Source organism: Rhinatrema bivittatum, chromosome 5, assembly GCF_901001135.1.
Source record: "Rhinatrema bivittatum chromosome 5, aRhiBiv1.1, whole genome shotgun sequence".
NCBI classification, from domain to species: domain Eukaryota; kingdom Metazoa; phylum Chordata; class Amphibia; order Gymnophiona; family Rhinatrematidae; genus Rhinatrema; species Rhinatrema bivittatum.
Genome location: NC_042619.1, coordinates 130,902,936 through 130,917,751, shown reverse-complemented (window position 1 = coordinate 130,917,751; position 14,816 = coordinate 130,902,936). Strand labels below are relative to the sequence as shown.

Here is a 14,816-nt window from a genome sequence, read left to right as displayed (position 1 = left end):
CCTGAAGGGGGAACTGTGAGGGGAGATGGAGAAGGGTTATTCTGGGTAGGCATGGTTGAACAGGAGTGTTTTTAATTTCTTTTTGAATTTGATTGCACAGGGTTCAATGCGCATGTGGTCAGGTAGGGAGTTCCAAAGAGCCGGACCGGCAATAGAGATAGCACGGTCGCGGGTAGTGGAGAGATGAGCCATTTTCAGGGATTGGACATGTAGGGTGCCTTTGTTGGTAGATCTGGTGGCTCGGGTGGACAGGGGGGCAGTGAAAGGTAGGTCGAGCCAGTTGGAGTTGTGGGTGTGGATGGACTTGTGTATTATGGTCAATGTTTTGTAATGTATACGGGACAGGATGGGGAGCCAATGTAAGTCCTTAAGGATGGGGGTAATATGGTCGTGTTTGCGTGCGTTAGTAATGAGTCTTGCAGTAGCATTTTGCAGTAGTTGAAGGGGTTTTATTGAGGACAATGGGAACCCTAATAGGAGAGCATTACAGTAATCTAGTTTGGAGGTGAGAGTGGCTTGAATCACTGTACGGAGGTCATGGGTGTAGAGCAGGGGTCTGAGTTTCTTTAGTACATTGAGCTTGAAGAAGCCCGCTTTAAGGATGGAATTGATGTGAGGTTTCATGCTAAGATTAGGATCAAGAAGGACTCCGAGGTCCCTAATGGACGGTTGGGCTGTGAGGAGGTTAAGTTTAGGGTCGTTAGGTGGGAGGTCGGGGGGATGTGAGGAGATGTAGAGGAGTTCCGTTTTGTTCGTGTTGAGTGCAAGCTGAAGGTTGGAGAGGAGTGCGTTGATGGCTGCAAGGCACTTTTCCCAGTGCTCCAGGGCGTCAGATATAGAGTTGTGAATGGGAATGATGATCTGTACATCATCAGCATAGAGATAGAATTTGAGTTTAAGGTCGGAAAGGAGATGGCAGAGAGGGATGAGGTAGATATTGAAGAGGGTAGATGAAAGTGATGAACCTTGCGGGACTCCTTGTTGTAGGGGGTATGCGGCAGATAGGTTGTTTCCGATTTTAACAGAGAACTTTCTGTTAGAGAGATAGGATTTGAACCAGGCTAGAGCTATTCCTGAGATGCCGATGCTTTCTAGCCGTGTCAGGAGGTGGTGGTGGCTGATGGTGTCGAAGGCCGCTGAGATATCGAGAAGGGCGAGGAGGTAACTGTGACCTTGTCCCAGTCCTCGGAGAAGATAGTCAGAGAGGGAGAGCAGTAAGGATTCGGTATTAAAGTGTTTTCTGAATCCAAATTGGGAAACATGGAGGATATCATGATTTTCTAGGTAGTCCATGAGTTGTGAATTGACCACCTTTTCCATAAGTTTGGAGATAAAAGGGAGGTTGGAAATGGGGCTGGAAAACTGGGTTTGGAATGGGGTTGGAAACTTTGACATTTTTCCATGCTGGGCTCTATCTGATGATGTCACCCATATGTGAGGACTAACATCCTGCTAACCTAGGAGAACACTTGTTACAGGTAAGCAACTCTGCTTACCAAAAATGGAGGGACAAGACTTGGAAGAGAGAGCAATTTTGCGATTCAGGACAGCAGAATTAAGGAGCTCAACTTAAAGATCCATTTTTGTTCCCTTCAAGTCAAGAGTGCTGAGAAATCACTATCTCTTCTAGGAAGATGGCATTGTTTGATAGCACAGAAGCGAAGGTCTGAAATCACATGGTCCTGCCATGTGCTATATGACCCGAGCATAGGCAAGAGCATTGTTCAATTATCCTGGTTTTTAATGTTCATATAGTTTTGCTTACATACAGTAGTGTGTCAGAATATACTATGATACATACAATGCCTGTTGAAGAGCAGTCCAAGTGATGTTTTAGGGGGTAATGTTTTCCTGTATTAAGGTGAATAAATGTGGAAACTGATAAAGAGTGAGGGCAAATCCAGCAGTGGTTGCAAGGGAAGTGGCTCATATGAGATATTTCAGATGCCAGAGATGGAGAATGTACTTTTGAAGGGACCAGGAAATCCCATAGATTTTTATCCCTGCTGAAAGCAAAACAAGGAATGCAGGATGTAGTGTGAGGATGGCCCACTGTCGTCATATCACAGTGCAGACTTGATTAATCCTATCCAAAAAAGGAAGGACACATGAAAGATGATTTGGAGTGTCTTTGGGGTGGGCAGTAAACAAATCTCTATTAATATAGAGCGCTTGCTTAAACACTGTCTTAGTGACTTGTGAGGGTAACCTCTCTCTCAGAATTGTGCAGATAAAAGCTGAGCCTGTGTTAGTGTCTCACATCGTGAGGAACATAGCCATCTTAACCTAAAAAACTGTCCTAATGGAATGTTGTCGCATAGGGATTGAGGGTGATGACTAGTGTAGTGCAACAAGGTATTAAGAACATAAGATATGCCAAACTGGGTCAGACCAAGGGTCCATCGAGCCCAGCATCCTGTCCGCAACAGTGGCCAAGGCAAGTCACAAATACCTGGCAAGTATCCAAACATTATATAGATCTCAAGCTACTATTGCCTATTAATTAATAGCAGTTTATGTATTTTTCCTCTAGGAAGTTATCCAAACCTTTTTTCAACCCAGTTACACTAACTGCCGTAACCACATCTTCTGGCAATGAACTCCAGAGCTTAACTATGTGCCGAGTGAAAAAGAATTTTCTTAGATTTGTTTTAAATGAGCTACTTGCTAACTTCATGGAGTGTCCCCTAGTCCTTCTATCATATGAACGAGTAAATAACCAATTTACATTAACCTGTTCAAGTCCTTTCATGATTTTGTAGACTTCTATCATATCCCCCCTCAGTCGTCTCTTCTTCAAACTGAACAGCCCTAACTTCTTTAGCCTTTCCTCATCATTTTGGTCGCCCTTCTTTCTCCAATGCAGCTATATCTTTTTTGAGATGTGGTGACCAGAATTGCACACAGTACTCAAGGTGCAGTCTCACCATGGAGCGATATAGAGGCATTATGACATCCACCATTTTATTTGCCATTCCCTTCCTAATAATTCCTAATATTGTGTTTGCTTTTTTGACCACCACAGCACACTGAGCTGACGATTTCAATGTATTATCCACTATGACACTTAGGGGCAGATCCTAAAACATATGCGCGGGCGTAGATTTGTTTGCGCAAACCGACGCGAACAAATCTACGCCTGATTTTATAACACACGCGCGCTGCCATACCGGTGCCCGAGCCTCCACCTTCCATGCTTGCGCCCCTGCTGGAGTGTCTAGATATCCTTCTTGGTGCCCTATCGACACAACTGAGAGGCCCCTGATGCTTCCTCACCCACTGATGCCCTCCACCAAAACGATCCCGATTCCCTGGTCCTCCGTGCCTTTGGGGTCCAGGCCTGGTGCCTCTCCTGGTCCCCACCCTTGGCGTCCAGACCCTAGTGATGAGGAGGGCCTCTATGACCCTTGGGGCGATGACTCCTCAGACACATCGTCTGAGTACTCCGACGACCCCTCTCAGAGCCTTCCCCTCCCAAGGACCTATCTTTCGCCAACTTCATGAGGGCACTGGTAGAGGCCATCCCCTTCCAACTCCTGTCGGAGGAGGACTCCATCATAAGATGCTGGAGGTTCTCCAGTTCGTCGATGCTTCCAAAGAGGTCGTGGGGGTGCCGGTCCACGACAACTTTAAAGAGCTCCTCTTCCACATATGGGAACACCTGGTGTTGGTGGCCCCGGTGAACAGGAAAGCTGATGCGACTTACCTGGTCCAACAGGCAGTGGGCTTTGAACGGCGGCACTTACCCCACCAATCTGCAGTGGTGGAGTCCACACTCAAAAAGGCCAGACGCTCTAGGGCACATGCTTCTGCTCCCCCCCCCCCACCGCCATGAACACCGGGCACTCATGACCCGAAGGGAACAAAAATGGATCTTTTAAGTTGAGCTCCTTAATTCTTGCTGGCCTGAATCGCAAAATTGAATGGCTCTCTTCTTCTGAGTCCTATCCCCCTCTTTTTGATGTCCCTATATACACCCCCCTCCTCCATTTTGTACCCATTCTATCCTGTTTTTTACCTCTTGTTACTGCTCTTCAGTAAATTCCCTTCTGTGTGTTGCGGCACGGACCCGTACCTCGCCTCCGGGAACAGCCTCTAGACACAACGCGGTCCCTCAACAGCAGCATCATGGCCGTGCACCACAGTGCAGCACGCGAATCAGCTGGACTGCGCTCCTCCCCTCACATTGACATTCTTCCCATAGGGCCCCTGCGCTAGCACGGGAAATTGGAGTATTTAGCCCGGCATTGCAGCACAAGCCTTGCCTCGGCTACAGACTTGCTTGTGCTGGTGCTGTTCCTCTGTGATTCTTGCGTTCCCGAAGGACCCAGATTGCCAATTGGATTTGTTTGTCTGTTGCCTGCCTCTGACTTGGATTGCCTATTGGATTCTGTTTTGCCTGCCTCTGACCTAACCTGAGTACTGGATTCTGCATTGCCTGCCGCCTGCCTCTGACCTGGACTGAGTATTGGATTCTATATTGCTTGCCGCCTGCCCCTGGATCCAGGTTGAGTTTGGATTCTGCTTGTTGGCTGCCTGCCTTGACGTGGATTGGAATTGGATCCTTGCTTGCCTGCCCCTGACCTAGGTAGGACTGGATCTGGATTCTGGTTACTAGCGGTCTGCCTCTGATCTGTCTTTTGCCCAACTCAGCCGAGCTTTGATGCTGACCTGACTCAGTTAAGGCTGTTATACTATCATTGGGTCCATGAAACGAAACACTGTGACTATAGAATACAAATCTTACCATTGTTTGGATATTGTACACCTTAAAATGGTAGTCTAACCTTACAGTCTGATTGGTCCACCCCATTAACTCTGCCCTGCTCTGTCACTCCTATTTTGTTATACGCCTCCCCTGAACATTTCACCAGCATTGTAACCAACAATTCTGATTTGGTAAATGTTCCTGATCTTTCATTGGATGTTTCTTACCACGTGATTCCTTTTGATTGGCCGATAATATGGCGCCTTTTTCTTTTTAAATATCATTAGTGTTCATTGATGTAAGCATCCACATTATAAGCATTGACATGGTATGCGCTCAAACACTCAGAATGCGCACCCAGCCACCTCTGCTAGGCGCGCGGTCCTGTATTTAAATGAGTGGTCGCACTAAAAAGGAGGTACTAAGGACAATAGCGCGTCCCTAACTCTTCCTTGCCAGCGGAAACTCAGGAGAGGTGGCTGTCAGCGGGTTCAGGAAACCGATGCTCAATTTTGCGAGTGCCGGTTTTCTGAACCCACTGACAGCCATGGGTTAGGGAAATAGATGCCGGTAAAATTGAGCGTCTGTTTTTCTGACCTGACCAGCGGCGCATTTTTATTTATTTATTAGCAACGTTTTTGGTTCCTCCAACTTAATATTGCTAGGATATTAAGTCGGAGGTTGTACAGTAAAGCAGTATTTTCTGCTTTTCTATACACGTTTTTGGGCTGCTCAGGTGTTAATTTCTGAGCGTAAAATGTGTGGCTTAGCCATTTTTTTTTTTTTCAGTATCTAGGTTGCATAACTAATAGTCTTATCAACTTGCATTTGCATGTGATGAAGGGGGGATTGGACACGCGTTTTCGACACGCTAAGCCCATTCCTGTAAAAGGGGTAGTGGATGAGCGGCGAAAATGCACGTCCAATCGCGGATAAAACAGTGTGCTCAGCTGAGCGCACTTTACATAATCGGCCTGTATGTGTTTTACGTTTTAAGCATGTACATTTTTTGAGTTAATTTCGCTTCTGTTATATTGTTTTATGTTTTATCTTTTGAAGGATGCCAGACATCCACCTTTCAATAAAATATTTTAAAAAATATTTAAAAGCTGCTAGCGCTGTTATGTATTTACTCAGGTTTTACACTGCTGGTTTTGTTTATGCCTCACGATGCTGGACCTGCTGCTGTTCTTATACTCATTTTGTCTTTGTATACAGATGTGGAAATCTATTTCTGAGTCCTTCCTGACACAGCCCCTCCAGCGAAACACGGCCGTGTCGAGGGACTCAGCATAAACTGTTCATTGTCTAGTTCCTGAAGCCTTACCAATAAACGGCTTTTCTGAAGAAAATAAGGATCTTGTGCTAACTTTAAACAGCTCTACCTGTTATCGCACATCCCTGCCCTGATCTGTAATTTACTTACTGCATACTGTATGCAAAGGTTTTGGTTTAGTAGAGGAGTTCAAGACAAGGTCTTCTAATGATAAATAAGTGCCAGTAGTCTCTCAAAGGGTATTTTACAGCATTTCAAATTGCTTTTTGTTTAATGCTTCCATTAGGTTGTTGAAGATGTAAGGCAGTCTGCCTTAAAAAAAAAAAAAATAAACAAATTAAAAAAAGAGAGAGAGAGAGAAAATTCAGAGGGCTTGCTAAATAGGCATTCTTTTTTGATCCAGCATTTTCTTCCTGCTCCTATGAACTTTCAGCGCAGTCAGAACCAGGGCTGGGATCTAGTGCCCTAAGTTTCATTTTCCCTAGTTTATGTCCCCTCCTAGCTTACTTTTTTAACCCAGTCATTATGGCGACAGTCCTCGGCCAGAGGCCATGCACCAGGGCTGCTTCCAGAACCCTACAGTCATGGGCCCTCAATCCAGCCACTAGCAATCACCTTTGTAACAAGGACAGACTCCTTCTCTCCCAGGGGGTGGTGAATGCTACTTCCTCCTCCTTCCCAGGCCCAGCCAGCCTGGAGAATGAAAGACCTAACCTGGCAATCCGACCCAGATCCTTTCACATGACCGTGTACAGCACTGCAATTGAACACAGGCTGACCCCCTGGGCAGGGGTTCAGTTGTTAAAAAGGGGTGTTCTTACAGAAGGGCCTCTCTGGTGCAGTAAGAAGCACAAGGGATATAAACCAAGAGGGAGAAAGTAAAGCATACCAACATGTCTGGGAGAATCATGTACTTTTATTGGAATATGGCAAAATATTGGAGCGAGGGCATCGGTGGGACATTATCATCTGGCCGCCACCAGTGATAGGCAAAAGTGAATAATGTGATTGTTTTTAGCTTACCTGGACCATCAAAGTGAAGAGAAGTAGGAAGTCCAGATTTTTGCAGATCAGCTGCTAAACCGCAGAGCTCATTAGTATTCTGGGATTGTACAATGCAGTATCACTGTAATCTTGAGAGGAAAATCATTCTTCTATTTCCTTGATAAAAACTTTCACAAGATAGGTCTGCCAGTCGATTCCCTGATTAAGAATAGCAGAAGATGTCTGCAGATTTTATAAGCCTTTCTGTCTTCCGTGAAAATTAGAAATAAAATATAATACTTAAAAATATTGAAAAGGCAATAGCAGACGCTTGCCGCTCTGAAACGAGAGAGGCTTTGTCTCCCTCTCATCTCAAAAAAAAAAAAAAAAAGTAAAGAACCACCCCCCCTGCAAGCTGTGTTTTACCTGTGCCCATCCCAGCGCTAGATTGTGATGCGCTGCCCCCAGAATTCTCTGACCGGGTTTAACTTGTTCTTGTATTTATCTGAACCTTTAAATTGCACTACTAACAGCACCAAAACAAGTTCTGCTTTTGACCCTTAAAATGTATTCAATAGGGAGAAATGCCATCCCCCCCCCACCAGAGAAAAATGATTTAAACTTAATTTTTAAGAATTAATAGGGGCTTAATAACTTTCATTTTGACCTTACTGTTCAGTAAGAGTAAGGAGCCCTTCTGTGAGCACTTGTGGTCCAGTCTGCCCTGTCTTTCCCCCACCCTTCTTTTGGGTACACACACATTTCTGTGACCCCCCCCCCCCCCCCCCCCAAGCTCATTAAAGCAACAGTGCCTTCTAATGCAACCAAATTAAAAGCAACTGCAAGTGAGGGGCGAGCCCTTACGGTAGTGAGCTGCGGAATCACCAGGGCTGTGTTTTACTTCAATGCAACTGTGGGTTTGGGAGAACTGGGAGCTTTCCTCGTCCTCCTTTCATACCATGGCCTTCTCCACTGACTGGATCTCCCCCTGCTGCTCTCCACCCCACATCCCCTCAGGAACATCCAATAACTGGTCAGGAGGCATCCTGAATAAAAGGGAAAAGAGAAATAGGGATACTGCCCGTTCTCGCAGTTCAGTTAATTCCATTCAGATCCACTTTGGCTCTCCTAAAGTGGAATATTTGTAGGGGAACACAACCCTGATGGTAGCAAGTTTTTTTTTTTATCTTGACAAAAATAGAACCCAATATAATAAATTGTGCTGAAACTCAGCACATAGTTAAAAATGTTGTAACTTCCCAATGCAGTAAGCTAATATTAGATTAGTGCACTGACTGGAAAATGTGTGCACAAATCCAAATCAGCACAGGCTGATCTTGCATTTTATCTCTGGGCAGGGGATTTTCTTGGCTGTGAGCGCTCCGGGGCGTGGTTCTGATTTACCCAGCTAGCTCTGAATATCGATGCTTGCTGGGTAGAGTTCTCCGGCTAACCCTGGTTGGCAAAAAAGCAGTCCTAAAGTGAGCCAGAGAACTGCCTTCCTGCAAAAGAAAAAACAAGAAACACAAGCGGCTGTGCAGCTGCAGCCTGCCCCGCTGCCTTCTGAGCCCCCTGATACACTTTAATGTACTGTCCAAGCAGCCCCCTCCGCTAACTCTCGATCTGCCCCTAGTAAGCTTTAATGTGCCGGCGAAGCAGCCCTGATCCCTCCCTGGATTTCAGAAAGCCAGTGAAGTGAACAAATGCATATTAAATGTCGGTACGGCTCTCTGCTGTACCAGCATTTAATACTGAAACCAACAGGAGAAGGACAAAACCTCTCCTGCTGGCTTAGCTGTACACCTTTGGGTGCTGGGGAGTGGGGAGGGAGGTTCAGAGCACGGGTGAAATTGGGCAGAGGGATCGGGGCTGCTCGGGCAGTACATTTAAAATTTATCAGGGGTTTGGGAGGAAAAAGGAGGGATCAGGTCTGCGCAGTTGCTCCAAAAGTCCAATATTCAGCAAGCCAGCTAAGGGCTAACTTTATGGGGCGGATTTTAAGAGCCCTGCTCGCCTAAATCCGGGCGGATTTAGGCGAGGAGGGCCCTGCGCGCCAGTGCGCCTATTTTACATAGGCCTACCGGCGTGCGCAGAGCCCCGGGACTCGCGTAAGTCCCGGGGTTTTCTGAGGGGGGCGTGTCGGGGGCGGGCCCGGTCAGCGCAGCGTTTTGGGGGCGTGTTGGCAGCGTTTGGGGGGCGGACCCGGGGGCGTGGTTACGGCCCGGGGCGGTCCAGGGGCGTGGCCGCCCCCTCCGTACCCGCCCCCAGGTCGCGTCCCGGCGCGCAAGCGGGCCGCTGGCGCGCGGGGATTTACGTCTCCCTCCGGGAGCCGTAAATCCCCTGACAAAGGTAAGGGGGGGGTTTAGACAGGGCCGGGCGGGTGAGTTAGGTAGGTGAGGGGAGGGCAAAAGAAAGTTCCCTCCGAGGCCGCTCCGATTTCAGAGCGGCCTCGGAGGGAACGGGGGTAGGCTGCGTGGCTCGGCGCACGCCAGCTATACGGAATCGATAGCCGTGCGCGCGCCGATCCAGGATTTTAGCGGATACGCGCGGCTACGCGCATATCTACTAAAATCCCGCGTACTTTTGCTTGTGCCTGATGCGCCAGCAAAAGTACGCCAAATCGTGCGGTTTGAAAATCTACCCCTATACGGGTAACGTTAGCCAGGTATATTCCGTGAGAGATTCATCCCTCTGAATATTTGACTATAAAAGTTATCTGGGTAACTTTACCTAGATAAATTTGTTGCTGGCTGGCTTACTGAATATTGACCTCAGTTTGTGCGCATAAAATAAAATTTATGTGCACGGAAGTCGTGCTCTGTGAGTGCAGAGCATGTTTTCTGCACATAAATCCCAATTCTAGCTCAAGCACTGGAGCTCCAGCCTCTGCTCACACCACCTCTGGCCAGGAGTAAAATTTCCAGCTCCAAGAGAGCCTGAGTTAGTCAGCGCACCTCTCTGCATTGGAGGGGTAATAGCTGATGGCTTCACGTGTATGGGATTTCCATGTGAGAGTGCTAAATTTGAACGCACAGTTTTACTGCAGACATTTTTTGTGCACAGAACTCTTTGCTGCATCTGAAGTAACATTTGCACACAAATAATGTGCACACAACTGCAATTAAAATTGTGCGCTATGCTAGGTGCACCTTATTGCATCCGACTTTAGAAAGCCTTGCCGCTTTAAATGCGGGAATGGATGCTATTTGCAGATGTGTACGTGTTTCAGTTGGCTTGCATGCTTGTTTGATTATCAGCCCTTGTAGGTGTGCATTACTAAACTGAATGAAAATGTCATCTTTAAAACTCAAGGGCCTGATTTTCAAAAGCATTTTCATGCTTAAAACTGTGTTTTGCATGTGTAAATGCCCTTTGCCCATATTAAGTGGCTTCTGAAAATTGCTACAAATAATGTTACATTTACATACATGACTCCTTTGAAAATTTACCTGAAAGAGCTCATTTTCTAATTATGATATGAAAAAAGTAAAATGCATATGTAAATATTAAATTGTGAAGCATGAGACGTTTGGGTTGCCTCCGTGGTGCTGATCAATGACTTGTTGGCCCTATTTTAATTTATTGGTTAAAAGCACTTTGCTGTACAAATTGTATTAAGTAAAATGGTATGGAAGAGTGAACATTGATTACAGAAATGAGTAAATCATCCTAAACTTTGCACTCTGTCCTGGGATCGGTTTCCGCTGAAGGGCCATGATGGACTACCACATAGCAGATGTCATCAGCCTTAACAAGCAGATGAACCATTTGCACAGTACTTGATGATGCTGCAGTGCTGTCCCAGTGTTACACTGTTAAGTGCAGAAGCAGGCTCACATTTATACAGTTAAATAGTAAAGATGCAGACTGTGAATGGCAAGATGTCAGACCCAGCCTTCTGGGTTTTATAGACTTAAGACATTTTAGGAGTGTGATGATTGCATTATCAATACTACACATTCAGCACATTCCAAGTTTTGGTGATATCTTAGCTGCCCTGGTGTCTTATTGCTTATATTTTGTGCTTGACATTTTTTTTTCCTTTTTTGCACTGGGCTTCTCTGAGGCTTTTTGGCATGGAAGCAGCTGGCAACAGCCCAGGGCCCACCCTTATATTGGTTTCTCCCTCGAGCAAACCATTATGCAAGAACTGCTCTCGCCGTTCCATTGAATAACAGATTTATGTTCCACCCTATGACTCCATTAGTTCAAATAGAAACCTCCTCCTGGTTGCTCATATTCATCCTGTGAATGAAATCCAGAGTATGACACTTGATTGGGTTTGGGATTCCTGAGCCAAAGTTCACAGGCACAGCAGGTGAATTGAGGCACCATGGGCTGGCTGCCTTCGCCTTCCCTCATACATAATATCAGGCACGTATGTACAGTAAGGTCTGTTCAGAACACATCACGACTAAAAACAGTTTCATGTAGCTAGGTGCATTTCACTCAGCAAGAAGCTACTGATGCAGTACTGTTTCCAGTAGCTGTAGGCAGATGGTTTGTACTCCAGGGGAGAGTAAAAAACCAAACAAATACAAAAAGATTGCTGAACTGTAATCACATTGTTAGGTGGAGCGGAAAGCACTGACAGCATTCAAGATTGGGAGTCAGAGTCATGGCATGTTTAAAGAGCCTTAATGTGACAGCTTTTGGCTGGCAATTCTGTGCCTGGAAGCTGGGGGGAAATGGGACAGACGTTGCATGTTTCCTAATGATCTGGCATTGAGCAATTTGCTGTATAATTGCGCTTCTCATTATTAGGAAGGCAGCTCATTAGTTGAGCTGTAAATAAAAGTACCTTGTTTAACATGTGATACATCACTCCATCTTGAATTTGAGTCATCAAGCAGAAGGTGTGTGAGGGTGCCAGTCCCAAGTCCGCAGGCTATTAAATGTCTAAATATCAAAAACACTTCCCTGTCCCCTGATTGAGAATATTATTTCAGCATGCTGTTCTTTCTCCCTTTCGGTTATGTAAGAGCTTTTGATTGCTGGATGCCAATGTCTGTTGCATTAGACAATGATTTCACCAAAATGAGTTTGCGCATTTAATGTTTCCTTGTTACTTCCCAGAAATGGAAAGCATCAATGAAAATATTGCAAATAATTATAATCTAAGAGGGATTGGAGGGGATGCAGGTTCATGCCTTTTTAGCATATACCTGTCGGTGTCAGTTTACATCATAATCCATTTGTTTTCCTATTTCATTTCAGGTGGATCTCCCTATTTGGCAACCAAAATTAACGAAGCCAAGGACTTGCTGGAATCCAGCACCAAACAGTGATTTCTAATAATTGAAGTCTGGGCCGGCCTGAAGATTCAGCAGCAATGTTGTGCACTTCCATTTAGAAATTCTCCAGTTAGCCCCCGAGTCCTGCTTCTTAGGTCAGCTAGGGCTGGGGATGCAGCGAAGGCAGCATTCACAGCCTCTAATGGGGGAGGAGGAGAGTCATGGTCATTGTTTAAGGGTGACACCTAACGGCCAGATTCCGGGCCCATGATTACAGGAGTCTAGAAGGGAGTACAGATGTATGGTTCCTGGTCCAAGGACATCACTACAATGACCAGAATAGGTATATTGGGGAAAGGGGCAATGGGTGGGGGGTATATAAAATAAGGGGAAAATTACCCCCATAATTACAAATGAATGCTCATGATGCTGGATCCTGGCCTGCTTCCAATTAAGCTGGAGGCCCAATGATGCAAGAGGAAACTGATAGAACAAAAAATGTAAATAATTTGAGGCATAAAACACTGTAGAGTTTATTTAAATTGAATATTCATATGTATGGCCTGCAGTATTTAACATATTTGTTAATAAAAATTGATTATAGCAATCTTATCTGTTTGCTATCTCAGATTATAACAATACATTAAAAATCATATATAGTTGCAAATGAATGAGCTTTGTAGTGGCCAGCTGTTGGCAGTGGTGATGAATAGTTTTACTGTGCCTGAGGACTAGGATTGTATTCCTTCTGAAAGTCACCAGTCTGTTCTGTGGGGCCCAACCTGGCTCAAACACAAAAGTAATAGTATATTTTGCTTTATAAAAACATTTTAAAACAAGAGAAGAGTATTTGGTGATATCATCATATTTGCTATGAAGTAAAACTATGAATTATTACAAACTTGTAAGTTGATTGTGGATTTGCACCATCAGCAGAGCAACAGGGAATGAGTGTAATTACATTTTATAAAGACAAATTTATATTTTCTGTCAACAAACAGGCAAAATCAGCTATGACATGGGTGACAACATCCGACAGCACTAAATGGACTTGTCTTTCCTAGCTAGTAGAGCTTTAACCTCTACTGAGCATGTTTTGGAATTGCCCCTTGAGCCTCCTCAGTCATTTTTTTCCCAGCATTGCACGGACATGTACTCAGTCTTTCCAATCTTTTTTTTCCTCTAAATGTCTCGGTTTGTCACTGTTTTTTCACGTAGATAAGCAGCTGAATTAGCCATGCTGTTATGGGTATGTCCTCCGTGCTACTAGGTGGCGGAGCTCTCAAAGTCTAGCAAAGTCTTTTAGCTAGGTACTCACTCCTATATCCTGACAGGATCACCTCAGGCTTCTCAGTCAAAATTTTTCCCCACAGCAGAGTGCGCAGAGCTCTCTACTTTCCTCACTATTCTTAAAAAAAATATTCTTAAAAATAAATAATAAATGAAGACTCCTTAAAAGGAAGAACAAAGAAGATTTAAAAAAAAAAAAAACAAACTTCTTCAAGAGCCCTGAGGTTAACAGAGTAGAGACGGGAGACAGGGCCTTCTCACAGCCGTTGATCACTCACTGGCCTGCTGATGAAAACAGCGCCAAATCAATGGAGACGCGCTGAGGCATTCCACGATACCGAAGAATGGATGAGTGCGCCAACTGATTGATTTCAGCTTCGGCGCACCGAGGCATCAATGCATGCGCCGAAGGCATCTAGGCTTGTGCTGGAGCGCCAAAAACATCGATGCGGGCGCAGGAGCGCCGACGCATCAACGTGTGCGCATCAACATGTGCGCAGGAGCGCCGACGCATGGACAAGCGCGCTGAGGCACCGGCGCTTCGATGCGTGAGCTGGCACGCCGATAAATCGATGCACATGCCGGTGCACAGGCGCAGCATCCCACTAACTGGCAGCATCGACGCATGCCGAAAATCACTGACGACGCACCGGGGTCTTTTTACAGACTTCGGCCACCCATCCACGTCACCATAGACACCAGTGCACCGAGCATCGTCAAGGGCGCTGGACGCGCAGGACATTGGCACGGGTGCTGAGTGCGCTAAACATAGGCACGGGTGCAGGGCGCTCTGGGGCATCAGCACGAGAGCCGAACGTGCCAGAGAATCGGCGAGGGCACAGAGCGCTAGGGCATCAGAGTGGGCGCAGAGTCACCGGGACATCGGCGCAGAGCACACCAGGACATCTGTGAGGGCACAGGATACATAAACGCGCCTAGGCACACCAACTGCCTAACAACATCATGGCGTTTTCCGACTTAAAAAAAAAATGAAGTAGATAAAATTAAATTAAAAAAAAATAATAATAATAATACAAAAATGCAGAAGAAGCCATAAACCTTATAGAGCTCCAAGGGGTAAAAAATGCCCTTCGAGCCTTCAAGGATTTCTCTGCAAGGGAAGATAGTCATGGTGCACACAGACAACCAACTGCCAAAGTTCTATATAAACAAAGAAGGAGGGTCCGGTTCATTGAACCTCTACAAAACGGCAATCCCAATTCTAGAATGAGCCCACCAGAGATCCATTTCATTACAAGCAATTATTTACCCGGGATTCATAATTCCAGTGCGGACAAACTCAGCAAGAATTTTTCACCCCAAG

General features: G+C 45.7%; 1 protein-coding gene across 2 annotated transcripts in view; it reads left to right on the top strand.

Moving 5' to 3' along the window:
- The window catches only part of DNAJC15 (DnaJ heat shock protein family (Hsp40) member C15), a 103,905-nt gene extending 90,194 nt beyond the window's left edge, over positions 1-13,711 (top strand). For both annotated transcript variants that reach the window (XM_029602940.1, XM_029602939.1), the window contains exon 6: positions 12,186-13,711. In XM_029602940.1, coding sequence (XP_029458800.1) covers positions 12,186-12,256 — 71 coding nt within the window. In that variant the 3' untranslated portion in view covers positions 12,257-13,711. The remainder of the gene's footprint in view (positions 1-12,185) is intronic.
- Positions 13,712-14,816: the final 1,105 nt, after the last annotated feature.